The sequence below is a fragment of the Lissotriton helveticus genome, chromosome 5_1 (genome assembly GCF_964261635.1).
Source record: "Lissotriton helveticus chromosome 5_1, aLisHel1.1, whole genome shotgun sequence".
NCBI classification, from domain to species: domain Eukaryota; kingdom Metazoa; phylum Chordata; class Amphibia; order Caudata; family Salamandridae; genus Lissotriton; species Lissotriton helveticus.
In genome coordinates, this window is record NC_136065.1 from 797,180,424 (window position 1) to 797,196,521 (window position 16,098).

At 46.6% G+C, this 16,098-nt stretch overlaps 1 protein-coding gene across 17 annotated transcripts in view; it reads left to right on the plus strand.

The window, feature by feature from the left end:
- CCSER2 (coiled-coil serine rich protein 2) overlaps positions 1-16,098 on the plus strand; it is a 556,848-nt gene that overhangs the window by 421,915 nt on the left and 118,835 nt on the right. For 12 of the 17 annotated variants that reach the window (XM_078643280.1, XM_078643288.1, XM_078643273.1 and 9 more), the window contains one exon: positions 7,266-7,352. The exons of the other annotated variants lie outside the window; for them this stretch is intronic. In XM_078643280.1, coding sequence (XP_078499406.1) covers positions 7,266-7,352 — 87 coding nt within the window. The remainder of the gene's footprint in view (positions 1-7,265; positions 7,353-16,098) is intronic. 17 annotated transcript variants of the gene reach the window in all.

Here is a 16,098-nt window from a genome sequence, read left to right on the forward strand (position 1 = left end):
CGCTATGCATGCAGAGCAGGAGAAGCACAACCTAAGATTGTATATTAATAGGAAGGGAAAACCGGATTCTCTCATTTATGGAGCCAAACACTGATGAGGCTACAAAAAATGATCAACATTTTACACAATCGTGGCAGCTCAAATGGCGACAAACTACAGAAAAATTAATAATGTGATTTTCAGCAGAAAAAAGAAAAAAAAACTGTGCTTGGTATCTAAATAATTGTTGTCTGACCATATGGAACAAATAAAGATATTTAGGGTGCTGGCTGGATGACAAGGGAGGTCACTTAACACATCTTAATTCATTAAAAACAAAATCTTTCTGGTTCCAATTCACCTTTCAAACCATATATTCAATACTAAACTTGTCCTGACATTGGCATACAGCACAGAGGCATTTACAGGAAAGCTCAGTGTTTTAAAAAAAAAAAATTTAAACAATGCACAGAGTGCCGTGTTCAGGTCACTGTTCAAGCTCCTGCATAATACCGCACCATCCCAGATCAGGATGGAATTCAAGATGAGCGACCAACTCCTCATACAGAGAACCAGTCTCTTGAAGTACATGCAGTCAGCATGAGCTGCCTAAAAAAGGCTCTTTGAAAAATCTCATCTGGTTAGAAGCCACACTCACAAATAGCCCATGACCTTATTGTTTTCCTCTCAATATATTTAAGTTTGAGAAAACAAAAATATTACAATCCAGGCAGTCAAAAATTCTAATGGAGAGAGGAGGGTGTTATAGAAAGGTAGCTTTCATGAAATGTTGGCAAAATTGATCGATAACACAAGCTTTTATTTTCTTACAATAACATGCCGAACATTTAAATCAGAGTGGTGATTTGACATTCAAAAATAAGTTAGTACAAGCGCTCTAACAACAAGCTGTCTCCGTGGAGCCGACGGGGGGACTTAAAGTGAGAGCGAGCGATGCCTGCGCTGTGTGCTTGCAGAGAGGATACGCCATGCGCGTGCACATCGCTTGTCTGTGCGCGCACATGGTTTGGCTCCCTTCTCAAACCAAAGCGACGACAATAGAGTCTCACCAAGGCAAAGCAGCGCATGCACTGCATTCGCTAGGCGAGACCTAAAAAGGCCCAGACACGAACAGTGTGGCCATGCAGCTTGTAGATGATAGTCGCCTCTTTATGACTCTAACTCAAGATTACCAATTGGCCAGCTATCACATTTAAAATGTCAATATAACTTATTGAACTGCTTAACCGCATCCATGCGGTGCATTTTCCCGCTGTGCGCTGGAAAATTAAAAAACCCATTGTTCATGACGAGCTCACCTTGTCATGAGTGTACCAGAGGTACACCTCATGACGAGCTGAGCTCGTCATGAGCGTCGAAGGGGTTAAAGGGGCATAACTGTTAAAGATGGTTTACTGCATGATTATATTCTTGGCTCTCTGAGTAGGTCAACGGCAAATGTGATTTAGCACTGTGTTCTCTTGAGTGCTGTTTAACAAAGCCTATTTAGATCACTCCTTTTGTACTTGTATAGTCACTTCCTGCAAAATTGTAGCTGATGTGGGAACAAAGGGGGAAGACTGCTAGGTGTAGGTAGTCGTTTTTATATGGGTTTATTTGAGTTTGTTACAGGACTTTGATGACCCGTGATGAACCTAACCTATCCTGCCGGCTTAGGAAATCCTAGTTTAGAGCTGGCTTGTGATATAATCTTCAGTGTATCCTTAGTGAACATCTAGTATTTTGATGCCCTTAGTAACTGGAATTGCTTAACTACGCACTTTAGTAATAACTCTTGGGTTTAGACGTACGTGTTTTACTTTGCAGACGCACCAACTGTAATAAAATTCCATAAATCTTTTCCTCGGAAGTTTTAAATCATAAACAATTTTAAAAAATGTAAACCGATTAGCTTATGCTAAGACACACACATCCTATGTGATAATTTGAAGCTTTTGGTACGTACATACGCAGCCTCGCCCAAGCTCAGTCCCAACACTTGGCAAATTCTCAGTGTTAAATGTCTATGGCACTAGCTCGTCATATTTTAAAGATAGTATGTCATAAGTTTAATCTGTTTTACACTTAATGATATGCTGCTTATTTGCTTAAATTTCATTTGAACCTATCTATGCTCCCACAATTCTCGGTTTCTTGTACTTGACACTGTAATGGACTTGATTGTCTTAAAGTATTTTCAAATAAAAAAAAATGTCTGTAACCTTTGTTTTTTTGAGTGAATATGTGTATACACACACATCCACCCATCCACCCATCCACCCACCCACCTATATATAAACCATCAAATGGCAGTCGCCACTGGGTAGTTCTACTTCGGAAAGTTTTCGGGTGATCCGTCTGCTTGGGGGAAAGAAATAGAAGTCCCTAAATGTGTTTTCCCCATTTATCTTTCCATCCGTTAAATCTGTTCAGCAGTTTTCGAAAAATTAAGGTTCAAAATCTTTGAATATATATCACATAGCGGTAGATCCACGGATGTAAACCAAGATGTGGCGACAGCCATTTTAGTACTCTGTGTCTTAGTCCTTTGTCCTACTAAAAAATATGAATAAAACATATTAGGGGCAGTTTATAGATACCTTGCCCCCCTAGAGACCCAGGATGATCAACAAACTATTCACCTGGGATGAGCGCTGGCAGGTGAGCTGTTGGGCTGCTGGGGGCCTTAGGGATCTATGCCGCAGCCCCCAACGTAAAAAAATGCTATGGGATGCCCTAGGTAGGTACTGGGGCACCCCATTGTTTAAAAATAAAATGTGTCTGGGTCCTGCACAGACCCATACACTGGAGTTGCTGCCAGGAATCTGGAGGGTTACAATTGAAGGGTTGACCCAAAAGTACTGGGACCTGGGTAACAATTGGTACATAGGTAGGGGTCCCAAACTATGTAGAATTTGCATGCACAGAAACTTTTTCTTAACTTTCGATACATATGACTCGTACCATGGTTTCAAGACGGATGTTGTTTATTCACATCCTCTTACTCATACATCTTATGTAACACATGTATTCAATCTTCACATATGTGCCCGTAGAATAAAAGAAGAAGGAAAAGGGGGGTTGGTGTCGTGAGGGAAGGTTTTGTGCAGATACAGGTAGTGGACAGACCATTTAGAAAAATAACATGTGATATAACAATATTCAATATGTTTAAATCACAAGGGTGCTAAGTTCAGTCACCACACATATTGATGAACAGCAAATTGTTCCTATCCCATATACAATGATTACACAGTAATTAATCCATTGTTGTAAAATTGTGTAGGTCACATGTAAAAATAGTCGACGTTTCGACCCCTGACGTGTGTAGGTTGATTCCACCTTACAATGGGGTCTTCATCAGCACGTGATGTGATAGGGGGGCACCGCTCATTTGGTAGAATGAATTCATTAAAGGGCCAGCCGGCTCCTCTGGAAGGTGAGCGTGGGGTAATATTAAAGAAGGTTCTTGATAACCATTCCTTTTGAAAACTATGTAGTCAGGGCAATATGATCACCAGGTTATGCTCTTAGCTCAGATAAGTTCACGTAGTAGTAAAAAAGTGTCATCAATCAAGTTGGTTTCTCTCAAAAACGACGAAGGCGAGCTGCGTGTTTACAAACTTCTAGTATCTCTATCTCAGCGAGCTGGGGGCTTCAATATAATCTTTTGTTTCTTAAGAGTAGGTGCTCGGAGCCATCACGGAGCCTCTATTATCAGTCCACACCATTCAGTATCAATTGATACCACATGTTATTTTTCTAAATGGTCTGTCCACTACCTGTATCTGCACAAAACCTTCCCTCACGACACCAACCCCCCTTTTCCTTCTTCTTTTATTCTATGGGCACATATGTGAAGATTGAATACATGTGTTACATAAGATGTATGAGTAAGAGGAGGTGAATAAACAACATCCGTCTTGAAACCATGGTACGAGTCATATGTATCGAAAGTTAAGAAAAAGTTTCTGTGCATGCAAATTCTACATAGTTTGGGACCCCTACCTATGTAGGAATCTGGAGGGGCAGTGGGGGCCCTGGTCTTACCCATATGGTCCCCTACAAAAAAAGAGGTATCAAGTGCCCCAGATGGGCACCCGGAGGTAAAAATTATTCTTAAAATGCTGTTGCCGGATGCTGCGTGTCTCCATTGAATGTGGCTGCATCTCAGGGTCCACAGTTGCCTTGGGACTCCCTTGTGGCCCAAACATTTTTTTTAAAGTTGTAGGGTCCCCGGGGACCCAGGCACCCAAAATCCCATTAAAAAAGGAATAAAAGAGCAATACAAACTACTCATTTATTATTCACTGGACCAGACATGGAGCGGGTTCCAATATGACTTGCAAGGGCTAATCTAATTATCGACTTCTAGCTGCAGATTCCATACCTTATAATTTCGCAGGCGTCTATCTGGATCCAGAACATTTTGCTCGAGCAATACCCCTTGCACGTGGCATCCAGTGGCTCCTTTCGGCTCCGTGTGACTTTTTCTGCGACGTTAGCATTGGTTATGACGTCCCAGTCACCTAAATAGGTACCACACAGGCGTGCAGACAGTTATTTTCTTTCTGCTCCAGTTATGCGCCGATCCGGGAAGAGCTACCCCTCTATCCCTTTTTGACAGGTTTTTTTGACTTAGTAAACTATGTTGTTTTTCCCATCGGGTGTTGAAGGATGTCTTAGAGGGAACTAGGTTCTAAACCGTGTGGCGCCTGTCACCGTGCCATGTTGGTTACCTAGCCCCGCCTCATCTGCCTTCGGTGTCTTGAGCACGACCACTACTCAAAGTTGTGCTCGGACTGTCGGGCCACTGCCCGAAGACCTTGCGGGAGAAGGCTATGAAGCTCCTTGCGGTCTGGCAGTCAACACCATCCAGCGAGCCTCTGTGGAGATCCTGGTCCCGATCGAAGAAGAGGAGGTCGTGGGACTGCTCCTGGAGCCCCAAGTGCTCTTCATCCCACTCGAGGTCCTTTGGAGATTCGAAGAAGAGGCACAGGAAGAAATTGTTCAAGCGGACTTCTTCACCTTGACTGTGGTCCTTCGACGAAACAGGTAAGGAACACTGATGCTCTAGGCAAGGTTCTGCGGAGCTGGAGCCAGGTTCGACTCCACACCTTCCTCCATTTCCGGGATCCGGAGTGACCCCCGCTCAAATTAAAGAGTTTTACGAGGCCATGCGCCACCCATTTAAGTGGGCCAACCCCTTTGCGGAGCTTTCGGGCCCGTGGGGTCAGCAATGGGCCCATCGGATTCAACGTTGTTGGCTCCTGTCAAAGTGCCGATTGGGCCTCAGGATCCGTATCCAGGATGACGCTGGTCGTGTCAACGCAAACTTACTCGGCGTCTGTCCCGAAGTCGGTGCCTACGGAGCTGCCGGTCCCCTCTGATGATTTAATCCCAATCCTAATCTCTGTTGACACTGAGTCGGATCTGTGTCGCTTGACACAGATTCTGGCTCCAGTAGAATGTGTTGACATTATAGCACGTCAGCAAGCGTTAGTTGGCCAATAAGTCCTAAGACCAGTCTTTCAAATATCTGCATTTACTATCTGAGCACCGCTTTGGAGAGGCACCACTTTATAATGTATGCAAAGCATGTGTATCGAGAGCCCACATGCAACGAATGGAAAATGTTTCTTACCAGGTAGCCAACTGTTCATAGCGTGTAGTACTTTAGATTCACCCGTGCCCACCCTATGCCCTGGAAGCCAGCGATGGTCATAGATGTTTCTAATCCATTTTAGCCCCTTCGCTATACACTGCATCTACTGTCTTGCACACTGTATCCACTTTAAAGTAAAGTAAAGTCCACATTTGTAAAGCGCACAATCACCCGTAAGGGTCTCTAGGCGCTGGGGGCCGTCGGGAAGATTAAGCGAGCTATTGCCCAGAGTCACATGGTGCTGGGCTAACCTGCCGCCGGAGCCGGGGATCGAACCGTGGTCCCCAGGTTCCAGCGTCAGTCGCCCGGCCGCGGCGCCACACCTCTCACTTTCACTACTCGCCTGCAGAACGGAACACAACCTGAGGTGGAGCTTGTGTGCTGGTATATTGTGGACTAAGAGTGGAGTCACAGCAGGTTTTGTGACTTAAATAAGTTACTGACTTCCTGCCCCAACCTTAGATGGGGGAGATGCGGAACATGAATATGCTACAAACAGATGGTTACACAGTAGGTAACATTTTCCAAGTATATATAAAAAAAATCCCTACCATTGTGTCCATTGTCAACTTTTCACGTACACAAAGTCTTTTCAGGCTCTATTTAAAAAGATATTCAAAATATTCAGCAGAACACGATGTAGTAAAATACATGAACCAGTTTGTCTTTTTCTCTTTTAACCTGTTACTTTCAGTATTTCCCTGTTTAGGGACTTAAACATTTTTTTAAAACATGATGAACTGCACGGTAGAATATATTTTAAAAAAATTTGGATTCTTTCACATCATACACCAGTAATGCAGAACGTGTGTCCACTGAGAGACCCCAAATTGATATATCGCTGCAGGAATGCAGATTCGGTGGCAGTTTTTCTCACTCTGGACAAAAAGGCCCCTTTTCAGACAACGCAGCTGAGGACAAACTCCTTAGCTACAGAGGATTGAAAAATGCCTTTGTTGGGGATGTTGAGATTACTCCTTTAGCAGTAATGGTCCATCTCAGTGATTCCCTGGTGATTTGCTTAATTTTTTCACCCTTGTATATGATTTAAAAATACATTGTTTTGGATTTTCAAAATAGGACATGAAACAACAAGGGTTCGGGGTGAGTCCTGTGTTATATGTTATCTTGACTTCTATGCTCTGTTTTCCTTTGCATCAGTCTTCAGGTGATAAAGATGTAGACTGTTGCTAGGGTGTTCACAGCAGAAAAGTAGGCGTCTGTGATTGAGGGAAAAGCCGCCTTTGATCAAGGAGGCCAGGCCTCTTTACAGACAGAATGAAATACATTTACTTTTACCCACACCCATCTTCCAAGTGCCGCTATGATACAGCAATTTAAAAAAAAGTGAATTGAACCTATCAACTTCAAATTGGACATTCTGTCCTCTTATTCTAATCTTACTCTCCGCCCTTCTACATGTGTTTTGTGGTATTGTCACCTATGTGCATGTTTCAGGAACAATCCTTGATATTTGATGTATGTTTTTGTTGTGGGACTTGAACGTATTTTTTTGATTCCACATTTCTTGGGAGTTTGTGATCATTAATATTCATCTACTCCAAGCTCTTGGTATAGGTTTCTACTACACACTGCCAATTTTGTGTTGTTTTTACTTCAGGCTGACGATCTGCTCAATGAGATCAGACAGCTTAAAGCGGAAGCGAAGATAAAAGATGACAGAATCAGACAATTAGAGAACCAGCTTGTAAGTACGATCTTATCGTTGTCAAAAGGAATTATTCCACAGACACTTGTATTTAGGTTGATGAAAAATCCCACCGCTAAAGATATTCTCAAAATAACATTTGTTCCCTGTTCTTAAAGTGACAGTATAGCAAATCTTCCCTCTTTGCACTGTCCCAGAATCAGAGGCTCCAAGTGTAGCACATTGTCCTTTGTTTACATAAAGTACATGTTATCCATCTGTACAATCTCGCTATAGAGCATTTTCTTAGTTCACACACATTCCAGATTAGTACAATACGAATAAAGTGATGTTATGTTCCAGTTTGCATGTATAGCATAATAGTTAAAACACCAGTATAGCAGATATTTAGTTTGCACAATCATTGAATGTATTGCAGATGTTCTCAATTTGCACTTGCAAACCCTCTCTTCTCACTCTAATGTGCCCCCCGCCCCTCCAAAACAAATCCTCCATATGAGAGAAGGCGAGCTCCATCCACAGCAAACCATTTTTTGGCCTCCTCGAAGACTGCTTGCCCAAGCACTCTAGTTGGAGGCCCCACTTCCATGAGTCAGTCCTGCAGTACTTCACCTAGGGCCTCTTAACACTTGAAAGTTGAGGAAAACCCACGTCCAACTTTCAGATGGCATCCAATGCCAGAAGGAGCACAATTTGCCCCCAAATGGCCCCATGCAAGTGAATCAAGATTTGTTGATCTCTTTGGTGTTGGGCCAAAGATTTTGCCTTCCAACATTTTTAATGTCTGCTCAGGCTATTAATTTCCCATATCTTCTAATCAAGGGGCCTAGAAAACAAAGACGCTGTTGTAACTGGCAGCAGTATAACTAATTCCACTAGCGGAGGTCGGTTAAGATTACTACATGAAGCTTCACAGGGGAGGATTTTAAATATTTTTTCAGCATACTAGCCTCTATAATAGCGATAGTAGTAATAATAATAATCTTACTTGTTTGACACTTTTTATCCAAAGCTCTTCACAGAGCATTTATATATATATATTGTTACTCAGTTAAAGCTTTTCTCATTATACTAACCTCAAAAGGTTGAGAGGCTGAACTGGTCTTTCCGTGGGCTCACTCAGACATTTCAACAATGAGCACTTAACTCACAGAGCTGTCCTATTAAGTTGCTTCCCATATTTAACTGTTTTAAAATGGTTACTGATCTTGAAAACATTACAGCAAGGAATTTCAAGTACCCTTACCACACTACTCTTTAGATCACGCCTACAGAGTGCAAGCTGTCTAGTTCCAAAAGACCAATAGTGAGCTTAGAGTGCGTGTGTGCAAGTTTTCCCATTGCTTACCGTCGGCTGGCTTTATTGCTACTATTTTTTGCTTGTTTCTATTTCGATGTCTTGCCTTCCTTTTCTTGTATTTGTCCCTCTCCTGAAAAATAGCTTCTTTACGATTCTTTTGATTGGCTAACTTGTGTCCTTCCACTGATCACATTTATGGTATTGCTTTTTTGGCCTTGCCTGCCTACAAAACTTGAACTGTCCGCTGGGAGGGGTATTGTTTACTGTAAAGGGCTTAAAGATTGCCCATTGCTTACCATTTTTAGAATTATTGTCACTACTTAGTGGCCTCCTAGTGGTCCAGTATTTTCTATGTGTGGAGTATGAACCAGGCACAGATTGTTTCATCTTAATTAGTGTCCATCCACTACTTGCACTGGGATTCTGGTACTATTTTTTTCACTGCTGCATTTTTTATATGCATCTTTTTGAATTTTTTTTTTATATTGCTTATCACTATACACGTACGTGTTTCATCTCACTTCCTATGTTTACACTTTTTGTGAATCTTTCTCCAGTCTTTCTACTTACGCTTTTTTTAACTGCTTCACTTTTATGTACAGCTTTTTTGTATGTTTTTATACTGCTTATTACCATACACATACAGATTTCAAGACACCTCTGTTTCCAGTTCTCGTGTTGGATTCTCCATTCGTTCTGTTTTCAAAGATAGTTTTGACTGTACTGCTCTACAACACCCTACTCTATTTTACTCCACTGTAAGCTTCCACACTAAACGCCACTCTCGCCACTTCATGCCACTCCATGCCACTCCATGCCACCCTACACCTACCTACTCCACTCTATGCCACTTTACACCACTCCACTTTACACCACTCCACACCACTTCCCTCTACACCCCTTCCCCCTACACCCCTTCCCCCTACACCCCTTCCCCCTACACCCCTTCCCCCTACACCACTCCTCTCTACTCCACTCCACTCTACACCACTCCACTCTACTCCACTCCACTCTACACAACTCCACTCTACACCACTCCACTTCACTCTTCTCCACTTTATACCGCTCCACTCTACCCCACTTCATTCTGCACAACTGCATTTCACTCTGCCACTCACCTCGATCCACTCTCTGGCACTCCACTTCATGGCACTCCACGGCACTCTACAGCACTCCACGACACAGTAAGGCACTCCATGCACTTTTCCCCACTCCACTCTACACCACTCCACTCTACCCCACTCCACTCTACCCCACTCCACTCTGCACCACTCCACTCTCCACCACTCCACTCTGCACCACTCCACTCTGCACCACTCCACTCTGCACCACTCCACTCTACCCCACTCCTCTCCACCCTACGCCACTCCACCCTACGCCACTCCACCCTACGCCACTCCACCCTACGCCACTCCACTCCACTCTACGCCACTCCACTCCACTCTACGCCACTCCACTCTACGCCGCTCCATTCTACGCCACTCCACTCTACGCTGCTGCATTCCACTCCACGCCACTCTGTTCCACTCTGTTCCACTCTACGCCACTCTACGCCACTCTGTTCCACTCTACGCCACTCTGTTCCACTCTACGCCACTCTGTTCCACTCTACGCCACTCTGTTCCACTCTACGCCACTCTGTTCCACTCTACGCCACTCTGTTCCACTCTACGCCACTCTACGCCACTCTGTTCCACTCTCTGTTCCACTCTACGCCACTCTGTTCCACTCCACGCCACTCTGTTCCACTCCACGCCACTCTGTTCCACTCCACGCCACTCTGTTCCACTCTCTGTTCCACTCTACGCCACTCTGTTCCACTCCACGCCACTCTGTTCCACTCCACGCCACTCTGTTCCACTCCACGCCACTCTGTTCCACTCCACGCCACTCTGTTCCACTCCACGCCACTCTGTTCCACTCTACGCCACTCTACGCCACTCTGTTCCACTCTACGCCACTCTTTTCCACTCTACGCCACTCTGTTCCACTCTACGCCACTCTGTTCCACTCTACGCCACTCTGTTCCACTCTACGCCACTCTGTTCCACTCTACGCCACTCTGTTCCACTCTACGCCACTCTGTTCCACTCTCTGTTCCACTCTACGCCACTCTGTTCCACTCCACGCCACTCTGTTCCACTCCACGCCACTCCACGCCACTCTGTTCCACTCTGTTCCACTCTACGCCACTCTGTTCCACTCTGTTCCACTCTACGCCACTCTGTTCCACTCTACGCCACTCTGTTCCACTCTACGCCACTCTGTTCCACTCTACGCCACTCTGTTCCACTCTATGCCACTCTGTTCCACTCTACGCCACTCTGTTCCACTCTACGCCACTCTGTTCCACTCTACGCCACTCTGTTCCACTCTACGCCACTCTGTTCCACTCTACGCCACTCTGTTCCACTCTACGCCACTCTACGCCACTCTGTTCCACTCTCTGTTCCACTCTACGCCACTCTGTTCCACTCCACGCCACTCTGTTCCACTCCACGCCACTCTGTTCCACTCTCTGTTCCACTCTACGCCACTCTGTTCCACTCTACGCCACTCTGTCACACTCTACGCCACTCTGTTCCACTCTACGCCACTCTGTTCCACTCTCTGTTCCACTCTACGCCACTCTGTTCCACTCTACGCCACTCTGTTCCACTCTACGCCACTCTGTTCCACTCCACGCCACTCTGTTCCACTCCACGCCACTCTGTTCCACTGCACGCCACTCTGTTCCACTGCACGCCACTCTGTTCCACTGCACGCCACTCTGTTCCACTGCACGCCACTCTGTTCCACTGCACGCCACTCTGTTCCACTGCACGCCACTCTGTTCCACTGCACGCCACTCCACTCTACACCACTCCACTCTACTCCACTCCACTCTACACAACTCCACTCTACACCACTCCACTTCACTCTTCTCCACTTTATACCGCTCCACTCTACCCCACTTCATTCTGCACAACTGCATTTCACTCTGCCACTCACCTCGATCCACTCTCTGGCACTCCACTTCATGGCACTCCACGGCACTCTACAGCACTCCACGACACAGTAAGGCACTCCATGCACTTTTCCCCACTCCACTCTACACCACTCCACTCTACCCCACTCCACTCTACCCCACTCCACTCTGCACCACTCCACTCTCCACCACTCCACTCTGCACCACTCCACTCTGCACCACTCCACTCTGCACCACTCCACTCTACCCCACTCCTCTCCACCCTACGCCACTCCACCCTACGCCACTCCACCCTACGCCACTCCACCCTACGCCACTCCACTCCACTCTACGCCACTCCACTCCACTCTACGCCACTCCACTCCACTCTACGCCACTCCACTCTACGCCGCTCCATTCTACGCCACTCCACTCTACGCTGCTGCATTCCACTCCACACCACTCTGTTCCACTCTGTTCCACTCTACGCCACTCTGTTCCACTCTACGCCACTCTGTTCCACTCTACGCCACTCTGTTCCACTCTACGCCACTCTGTTCCACTCTACGCCACTCTGTTCCACTCTACGCCACTCTACGCCACTCTGTTCCACTCTCTGTTCCACTGCACGCCACTCTGTTCCACTGCACGCCACTCTGTTCCACTGCACGCCACTCTGTTCCACTGCACGCCACTCTGTTCCACTGCACGCCACTCTGCTCCACTGCACGCCACTCTGTTCCACTGCACGCCACTCTGTTCCACTCCACGCCACTCTGTTCCACTCCACGCCACTCTGTTCCACTCCACTCTGTTCCACTCCACGCCACTCTGTTCCACTCCACGCCACTGTTCCACTCCACGCCACTCTGTTCCACTCCACGCCACTCTGTTCCACTCCACGCCACTCTGTTCCACTCCACGCCACTCTGTTCCACTCTACGCCACTCTGTTCCACTCTACGCCACTCTATGCAAATCCACTCCACTCTGGTTAAGGAGTAGGTAGGGGCAAAGGGAGGTAATGCGGTGTAGGGGTGGGTAAGGGCTTTGAGCAGTAAGGTTACAAAAAGGAGGAAGGGGTGGGTAACGGATTTCCCCCCAAAAAGCAAATATTTATTTTTTCTAAATGGCAAAAAGGGGGTGCATGGGGGTCTCCCCCAATAAAAAATTACATGAGTAAAATATATGGGGGCTGCGCTGTTGACTTTGTTTCTGGGGCCAGTTTTCACTTGCATGCGGCTAAAACTTTGAGGGGACCTGCTCTGCTGTACTTAAGACCTCTGGGGAGAGCCACAGCGGGCGCTACTGCCGCCGCTGGAGACTGCATGTCACATAATCTGCCTCGCTCATAATCACCTGTGCTTTATTCACTTGTGATACTTACGGCGCGCTCAGTCCTGCTGCGCTTGGGCCTGGGCTAAGGGCGGGCCCATCAGAGCCTGGAGGAGGCTGGGCGTATGCCCCCCCGCTTGAGTATCAAGCTACGTAAAGGTACTGTGCCTCCATTACATCTTGATGATAAGGCCAGGTTATTTTGCATGTGTGTATTCTAGTGCTTGACTGCATGGTGTTTCCTCTCAATCGCGTTGGTACAAACTCTACTAGCTTCATTTGACTTGGAGACTGGGGCACATTGTGTTATTTTTGACATTGCTTCATACTATTGTATGAATTTCCTTCAGGCAAGAAAGGACTAGCTTTTGGTGTCATGGACAAATGAAAGGCTATGGACCAGGCCCAATTCCTCCACGGTCCCGCCGGCTCCCCGCCTCCTGTAGGAGCCGGCATTGCTTTTCCACACGGGGAGCTGCTGACATGCAGCTCCCCATGTGGAAAAGCAATCTGAATTGGGTTTTGGAAGAGAGAGGCTCTCTCTTCCAAAAACCAAACCAGAGTTTGCTATGACAGGATGGGAGCCGAGAGCCATAGCAAACTGCAGTGTCCCGGGGTGGGCCCCCCGGGGCACTGCAGGTGCTGGCCCTGGGGGGTGGCGGTCCCCAGGGCCATCACTGGCTCCCGGAGGGGAGCTGCACTGCCCCCCACCCAACATTGTCAAAGCCCCGGGGGGATGGTGGTCCCTGGGGCTCGGTGGTCTGTTAGGGAACCCCACATTTAAATATTAGTGCCCCAGGAAGGTGGCGGTCCTGGGGCGTGTGGGGGCGGCGAGCCCTCCCACACAGGTCTATTTAGGGAAAAAAAAGAAGCCCCTGGGGTGGCGGGGTGGCAATGTGCCCCCTCGATTATAATTAATGAGAGCCCCGGGGGGGGTTGGCGTTCCCCGGGGCTTGGGGGGGCCTTAGAGGCCTCCCAAACTTTAAAAAAACAAGCTCGAGAGGTGGTGGTCCCTGGGGCTGCGGGGGGCCGTCTGCCCCCCACAAATATTTATACAAGATCCCGAGGGTGGCGGTCCCCGGGACCTGGCCCACCCGCGGGCTTCAATTAACCGAAGCGCAGGAGCCCAAGCTTTGTTTGTTTTAATTTTCTCGGTCGGATTCGCGCACCCAGCGCAAATTCGGCCGATTAAAAATAAAAATGCATTTTTGGGCCCTGGGGGTCCTTGTGGGATCCCCATAGCAGGCCTAGGGGGTCTGGGTGTTTCTACCCTGCCCCCTTTTCTTGTTTTGCGTGTTTGTTATTCTCTTTTTTTGTGCCTCGGTTCAACCGAGGCACAAGATGGCTGCCAACACTTCCTGGTTTGAAATGTTGACAGCCAATTAGAATGCAGGGTGAGTGGATCCACCGCACCTCTATATATCGAAACTTTGATTTTTGCATTTTCTCAGCAACTATTGAACGGATTTACACCATTTAAGAAAAAGAGTTCTTTATGAAACAAGGGCCACCTTTGTGCCAAATTTGGTGTAATTCCGTTCAGCAGTTCGAGCTGTAGCTGTGTCTAAAGTTTCCTATGGCAAATGCATTTTTCGACCTCTTTTTTTTTTTTTTATTTCTCAGGAACTACTGAACGGATGTACACCATTTAACCAAGAGAGTTCTTTCTGAACTAAGGGCTACCTTTTTTGCCAAATTTGGTGTAATTCCGTTCAGCAGTTCGGGCTGTAGCTGTAAGTTTCCTACGGGAGTGAACATGGAGAAAACACGTTTTGGGACCCCCCCCCTTTTTCTCGGCCCCAGCTTGCCGAATCACCCCGAAACTTTCAAGATAGGAGTGGACCGGAGCGCCCCACTAGTTTTGAAAATTTTGTGAAGATTCATCAACCGGCGCCAAAGTTATTAGGAAAAGAAAAAACGATTTTTGAATAGAAACATGGTCCGGTAAGCGTTTACTCTGGTCATGTTGGATTTGTTGTTCCCTTCTTTCGTATTATGAAGAAATGATGTCTTGGCACTGGCCTTCATAAACAGCAGGTTCGTTACGTGCCTCTGCATGTCTCCAGTAAGGCCTTGTGATCCATGTGTGATTGCGGTCTTTTTATTTCGCTGCAGAATTTGGCCACTGCCTGCCCGGGGATTCGGAGGACGGGGAGCAATAAATGTCAGAGGTATGCAGCAGTCAGAAAGAGACATTGCTTTTCCTCCACCTCCTTCCACACTATAGGAACGGCCTTAAGGAGAGTTTATGGGCGTCTGCCCTGATTCGCTAAATATTAGTTCAGTTTTTATCTGTTGTTAACCAGGATATGCAAAGCTTCTAAAACTAAAGATTGTGTGCAAATCTGGCAAGCGCTCACAAATCCTTTCAAAAGCATAACCTATTCAAACGCTCCAATGGTCTTCGAATTTGTGAATAAAGGGGTGTGTATTTTTGTATAGTAGAGTAGCCTAGTTTCTGTTAACAGCAAAAACCTAGAGGAAATGTTGGAAGAACTGGTAACTGGGTTAGGTGAGTCTTTACTTGTGTAGCCAAGCTAAATATAAATGTTAGAGGCATGCGAGCTGTAGATCACAATCTTTGCATAATCCTGCCATCTAATTTTGGGTCCGTATGTTTTCACTTTGTTTTTCTTCGAAGAAGTCTTTCCAGTCACAGGGTAGGTGACTCCTCCTTTCGGAGATAGTGTGCATAGACATCGGCTCCATTGTTAGATTGTTTTTTTCCGCCATCAGGTTCAGACCTGTATTGCCGTGCTCTGGTTCTACACTGATTCTCAGGTTCCCCTCGGTACACAATCCACTTACCTTCAACGGTATTGTTATTCGATTGCGTTTTCCATTCTCCGCATATCGAATAGTTCATAAAAATCTCTTTCGATCGGAATATTTGTGGAAGACCGTAGGGCCTAGCCGCGTTGGGCCAGCTAGCAGTCGATGGAACGTACTCCATTTGAATTCTGTCCTTGGTACCACGCCAAGTACCCGCGCTCCGAATCGCATAAAGTGTGCCACTTTTGCCTCTCCCCAGCGCACAACGAAAAAGACTGCAAGGCTTGCAGATCCTTTTGATCCAAGAAGACGCTCCGTGACCGTCGTGCATTCGACGTTACAAAATGCAACAACAACACAGAGGCTACGCTCCGGATCTCTCCGGAAAAGAGTCCGAACACGATGTCTTCGACGCTCATGCAGCCGAGGAAC